General features: G+C 41.4%; 1 protein-coding gene across 1 annotated transcript in view; it reads right to left on the bottom strand.

The window, feature by feature from the left end:
• HMCN1 (hemicentin 1) overlaps nt 1-15,168 on the bottom strand; it is a 655,003-nt gene that overhangs the window by 523,002 nt on the left and 116,833 nt on the right. The window contains 4 exon segments of the mRNA XM_044300627.1: nt 1,188-1,283; nt 1,382-1,642; nt 8,438-8,565; nt 9,629-9,797. Of these exon segments, the coding sequence (XP_044156562.1) occupies nt 1,188-1,283; nt 1,382-1,642; nt 8,438-8,565; nt 9,629-9,797 (654 nt within the window).

Below are 15,168 nucleotides of genomic sequence, written 5' to 3' on the forward strand. Positions count from 1 at the left end.
AACCTTGGATAATGTGTGGGCAGGCTACACAGCCACTACAGCGGTAACACCCACGGACGAGATTTAGCCATCCCTCATAATTTCTGGCTGTCTCACTGTAGTGGCTGTGAACAATTTGGTCACGTAAATGACGTCCTCTTCTGTAAGTGACTTGTGGTGCCTCCGCTATCACATCACTAATATCAGGATCAACTTTTAGGATACCCCAATGTCTGGAGATTATCTTCCTCACCTCATCAGTACCCCCATCGTATGTAGCTACCAGACGAATAGAGTCTCTCCCCTTCTGATCTTTCTTGGGGTGCAGGACTTCCGTGGGATCACTAGGCTTATCACTTAAGGCTTCCTCTAATGCCACCAGATGTAAGGCAGCTATAAATCAATGTTCAGCTTGTTAAACAGGCCTTGAGACATGACTTATTTAATATCCAAGTCATATGTCAAGTCTTATTTAACAAGCTGAACATTGACTTATAGGATAGCTGTCTTACATCTGGTGGCATTAGAGGCAGAGCTTGTTAAGAGCTCATTTGCATCCCTTTCTTCACAGAATTCCAGAGGAGCATGTATTGCCTATAAGTCTCCTCACGCTGATTAAGGCCCTCTATCCCCAAGGAGAGATAGTACCCTAGGCCATTGTTATAAGTTTAAACTAGACTCAGCATACAAGGCCTCAGACTCAACATGCCCATGTCTTTGGTAAAACACCTGTAATGGTTGTCTAGTAGTTGTCTAATAGATATATATATATATATATATATATATATATATAGTGAAGAAAGCCAGACAGCACTCCAGGTAAAAAGCAAATGGTGTTTATTCACCCATGTGGAAGGCAAAGTTTCAGCTCATACAAAGGGCCTTTCTCAAACACCATTTGCTTTTTACCTGGAGTGCTGTCCGGCTTTCTTCACTATTACTACGGGGTAAGCAGCTATATCCAGTGCCGCCATCACGTTTCTTGATATATATATATATATATATATATATATATATATAAATTTATTATTATTATTTGTGCAAGAAAGTTAGAACTAGTCTTGGGGATTGTGACTCAGTTTTAAACTTGTAAGGAAGTCATACTTTACAGAAAGAGTCATATTTTTGGCACTAAGGGATTTGCATGGCAGAAATCATGCAAACTAGTGTAACAATAATTTAACAAGAAAAAGATTCAAGATATTTACCTATTGCTGGACAGGGAAATGCAACCCACTGGTTTGAAATCCTTTCCTGGTTTGTTTCATCATAAGGAGGTTCCAGGTTGGAGAAAGTAGGAGGTGCTACACAGGAATAATGGAACAATAAGTGCAGAAAAATACCAACAGATAGTGATTAACATAGTACCTTCTAATACAAAAAACCATCATTATTTGCTTACCTCGAATCTCTACAGTCACATTTGCATAGTCTTGGCCAATAAGGTTACTAGCAATGCATGTATACAGTCCTGCATCAGGGAGTTCTGCGCTATCCACTCTGAATGTGGTATCCTTTAGTGTTTCATTCATTTCCAGGATTCTTCCATCTTTAAACCAGGTTGTTTTCGGTAGAGGTATGCCATTGCTAACGCAGGTGATTTCAAAGCTTTGATGAACATTTGCTCTTATCACTTTAGGCCCTTTTTGGATTTTTGGGGGGACTTAGAAATGAGACATAAAAACAGTTTAAAAGGATGAAATGTAGAATCTAAAAGGACATCACAGATTTCAGAAGGATCAATGTATTACAGTAAGTTAAACTGGTGATACACATTACCTTTCCAAAGGCATCTAGCCTGACTTGAATACATTACAATGTTTTCTCAGTGTATGTCTGTTTAGTATAACACTCATACACGTTAGGTCAAAGTTGGTTGATGGCTGTACTGCAGTTGAACAAAAAATCTAGTGAAAGATAATTTCAAAGACACACGCATACAAATCCGAATTTCCTGGTGCTGAAAGGCTTCAATGTCAGATGCCATTATCAGTGTTACACCGTTCCCTGTCATTGCTCCAATGGAATGCAATTCATGACAAAGTAATTCGTAACAAATCGAATTTCGACGAAGCAGCCAAATCGAATTTTTGATAACTTTGATCATCTCTAATTATTAGCGATGCAGGATCACACTGAAGCAGGTCCTCTTCAATAAATATGAGCTAAAAGTTTTTACCGGATCAGCACTGGGGACAGTGATTGGATCTGATGTATAAATAAAATTTTTTTAAAAGATGTGCAATGGATTTACTGCCTTAAAACCCTCTAACTGCAATTCCCAACTGAGATTGGAATAAGAAAGAAAGGGAAATCCCAGAGATGGAAGAAGAAGTTTTCCCAATATGATCGGTTGATTTAAAGTGATGTAAGAATGAGAAAAAGATTCCCAGTCATGATTGGACTATCTGGTCACATGTTGTTGTTTTTTTAAATGCCAAGTTTTTTTGTTTGTTGTTTTTTTAATATAAAATAGCACTAATACATTTTAATATAAATAAATATCTAGCAGCTCACTGTCAATATATGGACGCATGAGTGTTCAACCTTTTTGGCTACGGACCCTAACCCTGGGGGGAACGAAAGTATTAAGGCAACATCACCACTCTGCATTCCTAAACACAGAGAGCTGTTCGCCCCGGGGGGCCACCTGTTTCAAAAGAGTTGGCCCTTTAAAATGTGACGAGTTATACAGAGCAATGAGAAGAAAGCATATGTTTTAAATATTCTCCACTGTATTCACTGAGGAAAATGAAATGTCAGATAAAATGCAGAGTGTCAAAGTAAACTCCCCATTAAATGTGGTCTGTCTGACCCAGGCAGAAGTACAGCAGCGTCTTAAAAAGATTAAAATAGACAAATCACTGGGTTCAGGTGGCATACAACCCATATCCTAAAAGAGTTAAGTAGAAAACAGATTCTTATCTCTGATATTTAAGGACTCTATACTGACAGGGAGTGTTCCACAGGATTGACACTTAGCAAGTGTGGTGCCAATATTCAAAAAGGGGTCGAAACCCGAGCCTGGAAATTATAGACTGGTAAGTCTAAAATCTGTTGTGGGCAAACTGTTTGAATGTTTGAAGAGATGCTATCCTGGAGTACCTCAGTAAAAAAAAGTGTACAATGCTCTATCACTATGGGTTTATGAGAGATCGGTCTGGTCAAACTAATCTAATAAGTTTCTATGAGGAGGGAAGTTCTAGACTGGACTAGGATGAATCAATTGATGTCTCCAAAGCATTGGACACTGTCACATAAAAGAGTAGGACAAAAATAAGAATGCCTGGGGGAAAATGTGTGTATGTAGGTAAGTAACTGGCTCAGTGATAGAAAACAGAGGGTGGTTATTAACGGTACACACTCAGACTGGGTCACTGTCACTAGTAGGGTACCTCAGGGGTCAGTATTAGGCCCTATTCTCTTTAATATATTTATTAATAATCTTCTAGATGGGTTGCAAAGTAAAATATACATTTTTGCAGACTATGCTAATCTGTGTAAAGTAATTAACACAGAAGAGGACAGTATACTGTTACAGATGGATCTGGATGCGTGGAGGCTTGGGCAGATAAGTGGCAGATGAGGTTTAACACTGACAAATGTAAGGTTATGCACATGGGAAGGAATAATGCAAGTCACCCATACATACTAAATGGTAAAACACTAGGTAACACTGACATGGAAAAGTACTTTGGAATTTTTGTGAACTGCAAACTAATCTGTTGAAACCAGTGTCAGGCAGCTGCTGCCAAGTCCAATAAGATAATGGGTTGCATCAAAAGGGGCATAGATGCCCGTGATGAGAACATAGTCCTACCACTTTACATATCACTAGTCAGACCACACATGGAGTACTGTGTACAGTTCTGGGCTCCTGTGAACAAGCCAGACAAAGCAGAGCTGGAGAGGGTTCAGAGGAGGACAACTAAAGTAATAACTGGGTGAACTACAGTAACTACATAAACTACCTCAAAATTACATAATAACTGCATAAACTAAATAATAATTATCAAAATTAGGGTTATTCACTTTAGAAAAAAGACGACTGAGGGGAGATCTAATTACTATGGATAAATATATCAGGGGTCAGTACAGAGTTCTCTCCCACCATCTACTTATCCCCAGGACGGTGACTGTGACGAGGAGACATCCTCTACGTCTGAAGGAAAGAAGGTTTGTACACAAACATAGAAGAGGATTCTTTACGGTAAGAGCAGTGAGACTATGGAGCTCTCTGCCTGAGGAGGTGGTGATGGTGAGTACAATAAAGGAATTCAAGAGGGGCCTGGATGTATTTCTGGAGTGTAATAATATTACAGGCTATGGCTACTAGAGATGTGTCGTTGTTCAAGGGAGTTATTCTGATTGCCTGATTAGAGTCGGGAAGGAATTGTTTTCACAAAAATGTGGAAAAGTGGCTTTTACCTTACAGGGGCTTTTTTTTCTCCCTTATTTTGGATCAACTTGCAGGATAACAGGGTGAACTGGATGGACAGATGTCTATTTTTCAGTCTTACAAACTGTTACTATGTTGCAAGGACAGAATCATGTCTGCACCATTATTCCTGTTACTAAGGACACTGAGAGCAACCAGTTCACATGAAATGCACTGTTAACTGCAAGGGATGTGATCAGCACTGTCATTAGGGACCAACATTAGACTGCCGAAAGAAAATAGCACATATAATAGTGAGAAGATCCCACAATGCAAACTTTCCTCTGCTCTCTGTTCAGTGAATGTGTTGAAGTGCGAGTAACACAGCATAGTGCTGTAATAATGGACGTGTAATGTAATCATTTATCAGAATTTAACAATTACCTTTCAATTACTTTTTTTGTTTGAACCTTACACATGTTTAACAAATGTTTAAACCATTTTCAAATGGTTTTATTACCTATTAGTGATAAGCTGAATCTTCGTGGGGCTCTCTTAAAGAGGTTGTCCGGTCCCAAAATCAAAATTATTTTTCTGTGCTTCTAACACCCCTAACAATGCATACATACAGACATAAATAGATAAAATATCCCAGGGCGCAAGAATCCAGTCCAGATAGTAATAGTAAATAGAAACGTATTTATTGCAGAAGTACAACGCGTTTCGGGGAGTAGTTCCCCTTCATCAGGTACATAACACTGCATATCTTGTACCTGATGAAGGGGAACTACTCCCCGAAACGCGTTGTACTTCTGCAATAAATACGTGTCTATTTACTATTACTATCTGGACTGGATTCTTGCGCCCTGGGATATTTTATCTATTTATATCTGTATCCTACCACTTCTTGGAGACTTCAGGGATCTCCGACAAGAAGTCACCCCTCCGCGGCTGCAGATCCACCAGTGATCCGAGACTCCATCGCAGTCATTGACAAGCTTTTACTAGAGTTGTGCCTACAAATAGCACAACCACAAAAGGTGAGCCCTGTACTGGAACCATTTATTTTATCTGTCTACCAACGGTATTACCCTATGGTGCGCCCTGCTTTGTTTTTAACAGCATAAAGTAAATCCTGTGGATCCACAATGCATACATACGCCCTGATACATGTTTTTCATGTCTGAGATTTCCTTCCCCCCTGGAATGCAACAGACTATCCTGGTAGATCTGTTGACTTTCTCCCCTTCTTGTCTTGTTGAATACATAACTTTATTAATACACAAGCCTGGCTGCACTGCACAGTCATGAGTCACAGGCTGGCCACGCCACCCACACTGCTCTGTCTACAGCAGCTACACCCACTACAACTCCTGTGTCCATCTTTCTGCACACAGCGTCGAAATCCCGTCACTGATCATCTACAGGCTCTTCCCTCACCATCTCCAGAGTGTGATGAACAGCAAGCACATCCAAACACATCTTTATCTATTTATCCCATCTTGTACGATACAGCATGCTGAGCAGTGTTTCTAATCCCATCTTGTATGATACAGCCTGCTGAGCGGTGTTTCTAATCCCATCTTGTACGATACAGCCTGCTGAGCGGTGTTTCTAATCCCATCTTGTATGATACAGCCTGCTGAGCGGTGTTTCTAATCCCATCTTGTATGATACAGCCTGTTGAGCGGTGTTTCTAATCCCATCTTGTATGATACAGCCTGCTGAGCGGTGTTTCTAATCCCATCTTGTATGATACAGCCTGCTGAGCGGTGTTTCTAATCCCATCTTGTATGATACAGCCTGTTGAGCGGTGTTTCTAATCCCATCTTGTATGATACAGCCTGCTGAGCGGTGTTTCTAATCCCATCTTGTATGATACAGCCTGTTGAGCGGTGTTTCTAATCCCATCTTGTATGATACAGCCTGCTGAGCGGTGTTTCTAATCCCATCTTGTACGATACAGCCTGTTGAAGTGTATATCTAATCCTATTTTGTATGTTCTGCAAAATATAGAACATGTCCTATTCTGTTCCTCATAATGCAGATCTAAAACCCATAGAACTCAATGCAAAAAAAGTGAATCACACACAGACAGTAACCTTATTTAGTGGATCCGCGACTTGCAGACCGCAAAACAGATATGGTTCCATGCATGAGCCCTATCACCTATACTGAGTGCCCATAACAGTGACCTCCACAGCACCCTCGTGACAGTGACCTCCACAGCACCCCAATGACAGTGACTTCCACAGCGCCCCAATAACAGTGACATCCACAGCGCCCCAATGACAGTGACATCCACAGCACCCCAATGACAGTGACTTCCACAGCGCCCCAATAACAGTGACATCCACAGCGCCCCAATGACAGTGACATCCACAGCGCTGCAATAACAGTGACATCCACAGTGCCCTCATAGCAGTGACAGCCACAATGCTCCTTATTTGCCATCCAGTACCCCCATTGTGCCATCCAATGCTTCCATTGCCATCCTGTGCCCCTTTTGTACCAGCCAGTGCACCCATTGCCACCCACAGTGCTCCTCATGCGCCCCCTTTGCCGACCATAGTGCCCCTTGTGTGCCATCCCGTGCCACCATTGCCATCCAGTGCCCCCTTTGCCATCCAGTGCCCCTTTGCCATCCCCAGTTCCCCTTGTGTGCCATCCAGTGTCCTCATTGCCATCCACAGTGTACCTCATGTGCCATGAATTGTCCTTTGTGTGCCATCCAGTACCCCCTTTGAAATCCACAGTACCCCTTGTGTGCCATCCAGAGCCCCCATTGCCATCCACAGTGCCCCTGATATGCCATCCAGTGCCCCCTTTGCCATCCATGATGCCCCTTGTGTGCCATCCAGTGCCCCCATTGCCATCCATGGTGCCCCCTGTGTGCCATTCAGTGCCTCCTTTGTAATCCACAGTGCCCCTCATGTGCCATTCAGTGCCCCTTTGCCATCCACAGTACCCCTTGTGTGCCATCCAGTACCCTCATTGCGATCCACGGAGCCTCTTGTGTGCCATCCAGTGCCTCCTTTGCTATCCAGTGCACCTCATGTGCCTTCCAGTGCCCCGTTGCCATCCACAGTGCCCCTCATGTGCCCCTGTTTCCATCCACAGTGCCCCTCATGTGCCCTCTTTGCCATCCAGTGCCCCTCATGTGCCCCCTTTGCCATCCACAGTGCCCCTCATGTGCCCCCTTTGCCATCCACAGTGCCCCCTTTGCCATCCACAGTGCCCTAATGACCTGTAAAGCATAGCAATCAGCCTCTGTGGCTGATCGCTATGCTGAGACTCATACACAGTGCTTACATTGCGCTGTGTATCAGTCAGTACAGGCTTCTCATAAAATACTGTACACTGAAAAGACGACCGGTCCCGACGCATGCGCAGTAGTGTACATGAGTCGGGATCTGAGAAGGCCAGCAGGAGGCAGTGACGTCAGCGATGACGTTCCGTCTCCTGCCTCAGGCAGGAAAAGAAGAAGACGGCGCTGGACCGGAAGCCTGTAAACTGTGTTTGGAGCGGTCACGTGACCGTGAAGAGCATCCTATGAAGGGCTGCTCTGCGGAGGGTAAGTATACCTGTAATATACTTCCCTCCACAGGTAATTAAAGTTCCCCAAATTTAAAGAAGAGGCCGGAGAACCCCTTTAAATAATCTCTTTAATACAGACTTCAGCGGACATTTATCTGACTGTTACACCAGTTTTCTGACATAAAAAGTTACAAATTATGTTACATGCCACTTTTTGTGATTGATGCCATCCCACACCTATTTAAAATTTGAAAAGTAGCATGAAAAATAGGTCTATTTCATCAAACAGATCATTTTTTGGCGCATTTATGATGTGCGACATTTAAAAATGTCACACAAAATGTTGCAGCTAGTCGCACAGAACATCAGGTAACTCCCTTGCGTTCTATCGTTTACAAAGACGCAGCCACATTGCTTGTGCACCAAATTTAAAACCCGTGTGTGCCAATTCATAAATTTGGCACACCAGAATAAAAAAACACTTAAAATGGCATTAAAAGGACTGCAAATGATAAATGGCCACGTAAATGATATGATACTCACCATAAACATTAAGCTTTACAGACTGTGTTACATTTCCTGCTATATTGGTAGCCACACAAGTATACGTTCCTGTGTCCATGACCCTAGTTTCAAATATCTTCATGGAACCTGATGGAAGGATATTGTGCCTGCAGCAAATCAGAATCAACACACTAAACAGTCAAAATGGAAATGCTAAGAAATATACAAAAAATCCCAATCTCCAATTTAAAATAAATTCTTGTGGAAAATGAAATATATAGGGCCAGATTTACTAATCCTATACATGGCATATACTTAGGCTGTCCAGACATGCACCACAGGCTGGATGATAAATCTGGTACAAGGATAGACATATTTGTCTAACTCTATATCATCTATTAGTCACCTTACTACAAAACCGAGCACAAGATACCTGTAGGGTATAGCTCTTCTAGGGCAGTTTAGCTATCTGGCTACAAGGATAGACTCATAAATAGACACATATACAGTACAGATATAAACACATGCAAACACAATATACACAATATACAGTATACACAACTAAACACTTACACTCCGTTATACACAGCACATGCAATCTACAAATTCATATGTTTGCGTGGGTTTCCACCTGGTTCTCCGGTTTCCTCCCACACTCCAAAGACCTATATACCTGACAGGGACCTTAGATTGTGAGCCCCATTGGGGACCGTTGGATGCTAATGTCTGTAAAAGTCTTGCAGAGTATAGTGCATAAAATAAATAAATGAAAGTATATCAATAAAAAAAAGAGAGTAGACAAACTAATGAACAAAACTTTTTTCAAACTGCTTAACTTGTTCTCATTGCTTTGAAAAAGTTAGTAATAAATCCCCACAGCACTGATCAATCATGGTCGTAAAAACCATACAGCAACATGTGCCTGTAGGCAAGAACTTTCTACGGTCTACGACATTGCTTGCCGTCATTGGAGCTTCGATGGCTTTTATTAACTGCTGGATTGTCCCACTGCTGAGGGATTTTCTAAAGAGCCATTGACAGCAGATTTACTGTGTCTGCCCGACTGTTCATACATCACACAGCATTACCTATAGATCATCTTCATGTTCTTACACACTGGCTACATGACGTGTTAGGCCACACGGCAGCCATCATGGTTCCTACTAGGAAGGTTCTGTGTCTGCATATTATTTTACACACAACAGTACATTTTTAACCATGTTACTGTACCTCTGGGAAAACGGTGAAATGAGCTGCGCCTCCTTTGCCCATGTTATGAACGGTGGGGGAACACTTTTTACCTCACATGGAAGTATCACATTATCACCTACTTTTACAAATATTTCAGTTAGACTTTTGGAAATTCCCATTATATCTGGACTTACAATTCGGGGTTTTACTGAAAAGAAAAAGAAGACTGGTCATCTAGGATATTGTTTGAATAAAACAACATATTTTAAACAATTCTTTGCAAAATGGAAATCAAGTTTTTTTCCCATAATATGAAATGTAATAAAACATACTGTATGATGTGAGCTACTGTAAAGTAGTGAAGCCTAAAAAACGATTGGAGCCCAGCAAGCTCCTTACAGAGCTGGATAGTTTCTGTGGATTCAAAATTAACCTCTTAAGTACACAGCTTATATTTTGCCATAACATTAACATTTGTTTTTGCAAGATGAGTTACCATTTTGCATTACCCATATAAGCTAAATTTGTATAAACTCTGAATGGGGAATAGAAAAAAAAACTGCAATTCCGTCCACGTACACTCACCTAAAGAATTATTAGGAACACCTGTTCTATGTCTCATTAATGCGATTATCTAGTCAACCAATCACATGGCAGTTGCTTCAATGCATGTAGGGTTGTGGTCCTGGTCAAGACAATCTCCTGAACTCCAAACTAAATGTCAGAATGGGAAAGAAAGGTGGGCTACAACAGCAGAAGACCCCACCGGGTACCACTCATCTCCACTACAAATAGGAAAAAGAGGCTACAATTTGCACGAGCTCACCAAAATTGGACTGTTAAAGACTGCAAAAATGTTGCCTGGTCTGATGAGTCTCGACTTCTGTTGAGACATTCAAGAGCGTGAACAGAATGAGAACATGTATCCATCATGCCTTGTTACCACTGTGCAGGCTGGTGGTGGTGGTGTAATGGTGTGGGGGATGTTTTCTGGGCACACTTTAGGCCCCTTAGTGCCAATTGGCCATCGTTTAAATGCCACGGGCTACCTGAGCATTGTTTCTGACCATCTCTTTCCTTCATGACCACCATGTACCCATCCTCTGATGGCTACTTCCAGCAGGATAATGCACCATGTCACAAAGCTCAAATCATTTCAAATTGGTTTCTTGAACATGACAATGAGTTCACTGTACTAAAATGGCCCCCACAGTCACCAGATCTCAACCCAATAGAGCATCTTTGGGATGTGGTGGAACGGGAGCTTCGTGCCCTGGATCTGCATCCCTCAAATCTCCATCAACTGCAAGATGCTATCCTATCAATATGGGCCAACATTTCTAAAGAATGCTATCAGCACCTTGTTGAATCAATGCAACGTAGAATTAAGGCAGTTCTGAAGGCAAAAGGGGGTCCAACACCGTATTAGTATGGTGTTCCTAATAATTCTTTAGGTGAGTGTATTTTACATTTCAAGTTTTACTCTGTTCACCATGCACTATATAATGAGTTGCCGTTATTCTGTAGAAACGTTGATTACATCAATACCAAATGTATACCATTTTTATTGTTTAATTCTTTTACACAATAAAAACACTTAAAGAGTATTTTCACACAATTTAATTTTATAGATGATGGTTTAACTCACTTCTATTTAAAAATATACCTGCATCCACCTAAAAAAAAAGGCTGTAAAGTCATGGTCACTAGGGGTCTCACTTCCACCTAAGTTGCAGTCCACTGCCTGTTCAAAAATGCAAGATCTGTCTCTGCTAAGAGAGACTTAGAAGACGGTTGAGAGGAACTGTGGGCGTGTCAGAGCTAGCTGAGATTGTAACTGCTTCTACACTGCATCTGAAGATCACAGGAGTCTCCTGCATTTTTGTATGTGTGATTTTCCCCTTCTTTATTTGTTCTGTGAGCTCCAGAGCTGAAACATAGTGGGAAGTAAGGGAAAGGATGTCAGAGCAGTATAGTGCTGGCAGATTCCACAGAAGGGAGATGCCCCCTGCTTCTGAAAGAAATGCATCTAGCTGTGCAACTGATGAGAATAATTACACTGAAAAAAAAAAAAACATTGGGAAAGCCCCAAAAGGCACATTCCTTCACAGTTATGATTATACTCAGGTACGGTTTAAAAAAATACTTAAATTTCTCCTATGCTGTGGGTTTTTAGTCACTTCTTATGCCAAACAATAATTCTGGAGTTGGTTTTTATTTGGCATTCACCATGCACTATAATTGACATGTTAACTTTATTCTGTGGGTCAATACACTTGCAACTATATCATATTTATATTGTTTGTTATGTTTTACTACTTTTGCACAATACAATGGCATGAACCATTTTGAGGGACATATGACTTTTGGAGCAGTTTTATTCCTTCTTTGTGAAACAGGATGGATTTATTAATTAATTTTTTGTTCTTTTACTGTTCTCATTGTGCAGTGTAAATGACATGTTCAATTAAATCTATGTGTCAATACAATTACATCAATACCCAACTTATTGAGTTTTATTTTTGTTTCTCTACTTTTACACAATAAAAACACAAAAAAGTGTCTCAGTATTCTGTCGCCCACACCATTTTTATTTTCCTGTTGATAATACCTGTGTGAGGGCTTTTTTTTTTTTTTGCTGCCTAAGGGTGCATTCACATCACCGTTTTGTTTTGTTTTCTGTTCTTCTGATCTGTCAGAAGAGCAGATTTTTTTAAAATGTTTTTATTGGCTTTTATTTTATTTTATTTTGGCATGTTTATGTTTTATGTTGTCAACAGTGCAAGGTAAATAATGTTGTAACTTTATAGTCTGGGTCATTACAGTCACAAATGCAGATTTCCATTTATCTCTTCTGAATGGGGCTTACATAAATGGGCTTGCCACCAAAACAAGATATTCAGATGAATGGAATAGATTTTCAGTCTACCTTAGAAAGCCTCTTTTATTGAAAAAAAAGTGTGTTTTAAATAATATATTTATTAATCTCACATAGGGAACATGAGCTCAGTGTACCAACATATCTACCCCTAAAGATATTGCCTTGTGCATTTTAATGTGTATGGGCAGAATGGTGTCTCAGTAGTAAGCCCTCGTGCCTTGCAGTGCTGGGGACCTAGGTTCCCTCTGGTTTCCTCTCATACTCCAAAGACATACTCATAAGGAACTTAGACTGTGTGCGAGTGATCATAATGTCTGTAAAGCGCTACAGAATATTTGAGCACTATATAAGTAAATAAAATAAATACCACATGAAATTGAAAAACACTTGTTTATGAGCATAATAAAATCTCTTAAAAGGATCCTGTTGTTGAAGACATTGTACTAGGTCTGTTTTCCGTGTCGCTTTTCAATATTGGCCAAGAACAGCAGGCAAAGTGCTGATGGGCTGTGGCGTAGCTATGGCAGTCGCAAAAGGGAGTGCACCGGGCCCCTTGCCAGAAGCGCAATGCCAATTATGGTATCTTTTGCTATATAAGACGCAGTGTGTCTTATAAAGCGAGTACTAGTGAGCACTTCCAATATGGAAGCATTCATTAGTATGCAAAAGGAGTGGGGAGTGAAGCACTGCGAACACTGTACTCACCCCTCCTACCAGGTTTTCTCCAGGCTCAAGACGTACAGTGCACACTAAGACCTGACGTTGTACACAGTCAGGTGATGTGCAGGCCTGGAGAAGACCAGCGAGCAAGGACTGAAGGAGAGACCGCTGGACCTGGAGATTAGCAGCGGAGAAGAAGAGGTAAGTTTATTTAATTGATTTGGGTCTCCTCTGAGGTCTGATAAGGGTGTCTGACTCTGATCTGAGGTCTGATATGGAAGTCTGAGTATCTGATATGGGGTCTGATCCGAGGTCTGATATGGAGGTCTAAGGATCTGATAAGGGGGTCTGAGGATCTGATATGGGGGTCTGATCTGAGGATCTGATATAGAGGTCTGAGGATCTGATATGGGGGTCTGATCTGAGGTCAGATATGGAGGTCTGAGGATCTAATATAGGGGTCTGAAGATCTGACATGGGTGTCTGAGGATCTGATATCAGTGTCGTAGGATCTGATATAGGGGTCTGAATTGAGGATCTGATATTAGGGTCTGATCTGAGGATCTGATATGGGGATCTGATCTGAGGATTTGATATGGGGGTCGGATCTGAGGACTTGATATGAGGGTCTGATTTGAAGTCTTATTATGGGGGTCTGATCTGAGATGTGATATGGGGGTCTGATCTAAGGATCTGATATGGAGGTCTGATCTGAAAGGTAAGGGTAAAAGGAAATTTTGTAATGAAGCACATTATAAGGGGATAGTTGGGGGCATTATTACCACTGGGGGACTATGGGGAACAAGATTACTACAATGGGCACAATGGGGGCATTATTATTATTGGGGGCACGGTTAACACTATGCCCTCTGGGAAATAATGATTTCTATTGGTGGGACTTTGAGGACCACTAATACTGTGGTGGGCACCCTGGCACAGAATCAGCTTAGCACAATTATTTTTGGGGAACATTATGTTTCCAGCACTATTAGTGTCAGTGACACGATTTGCTGGACGCAGTTACTTTTTAGGGCACTGCATACCAATAAATATTGAAGGGGGCACTATTCCCAGAATTTGTCATGGGGGTGCAATTTCAATTCATGCCTCAGGCATCAGAAAGGCTAGATGCACCCCTACTCATTGCTAAAAAGCACTGAGGGAAGGGGTGGCCCAAGCAGAACTCTTGCACCAGGGCTCATGAGCTTTTAGCTATGGGTATAATATGATGGGTATAATCAACAACAAGGATTTCAAACAGTTTCTGGGAATTAGAGAACTGACGATCACTACTGGCATCTGGTCTTTGGCATTGGTTCAGCGTAACAAGTATTACGGATTTATAGATTTTTAACCCCTTGAGACACAATGATGTACAGGTATGTGTGAGAGATCTATGTATATCTTATATCTATCTCAACCAGGGTTCGATGAGAGGTTAATAAAATGTTAGCAGAAGTGTCAGCTTTTTGCAGGCATGTGGGGGGGGGGGGGGGATAAGCTGACAACCCCCCCCCCCCCCCCCAACCTGCTCTATTTTCAGAAATTTGAGCTTCTGCTGCTCTAATTTTCTAATTTCACATCCTCTTTTCTGATAAGACATTTCGATTGTTCTGTCTTTGTGGTTTCTGCTCAAGTTATGTGACGCACGGCTGTTTGGCGTCTACCAATAATCATGGTATAAGTGCCTGTTAATTTACAATAAAGTAGATTACTGATTACAACCATCAGCCTTCTCTGTGCACATAAGCTATATGAATTCGGAACCCATAATCATAGACTCAGGGGTAATTGCCCCAACATATATCATTGGCTTTAAGGGGATCCATGCTCCATATATAATATAGCAAACACCTGGCCACAATGATCAGGATCAGAGATAACACCGATCCTGGTTATTTAACCCCTCAGATGTAACTTTCAATAGTGATAGCAGCTTCTAAGTGGTTAAACAGAGGGAGCTGGCTTACCTCTGTCCTCCGACTGAAGGCCCAAATTAAAATCACAGGCTCAGATCAATTGCTGTGACAGCCTGGGA

Source organism: Bufo gargarizans, chromosome 7, assembly GCF_014858855.1.
Source record: "Bufo gargarizans isolate SCDJY-AF-19 chromosome 7, ASM1485885v1, whole genome shotgun sequence".
Classification (NCBI taxonomy): domain Eukaryota; kingdom Metazoa; phylum Chordata; class Amphibia; order Anura; family Bufonidae; genus Bufo; species Bufo gargarizans.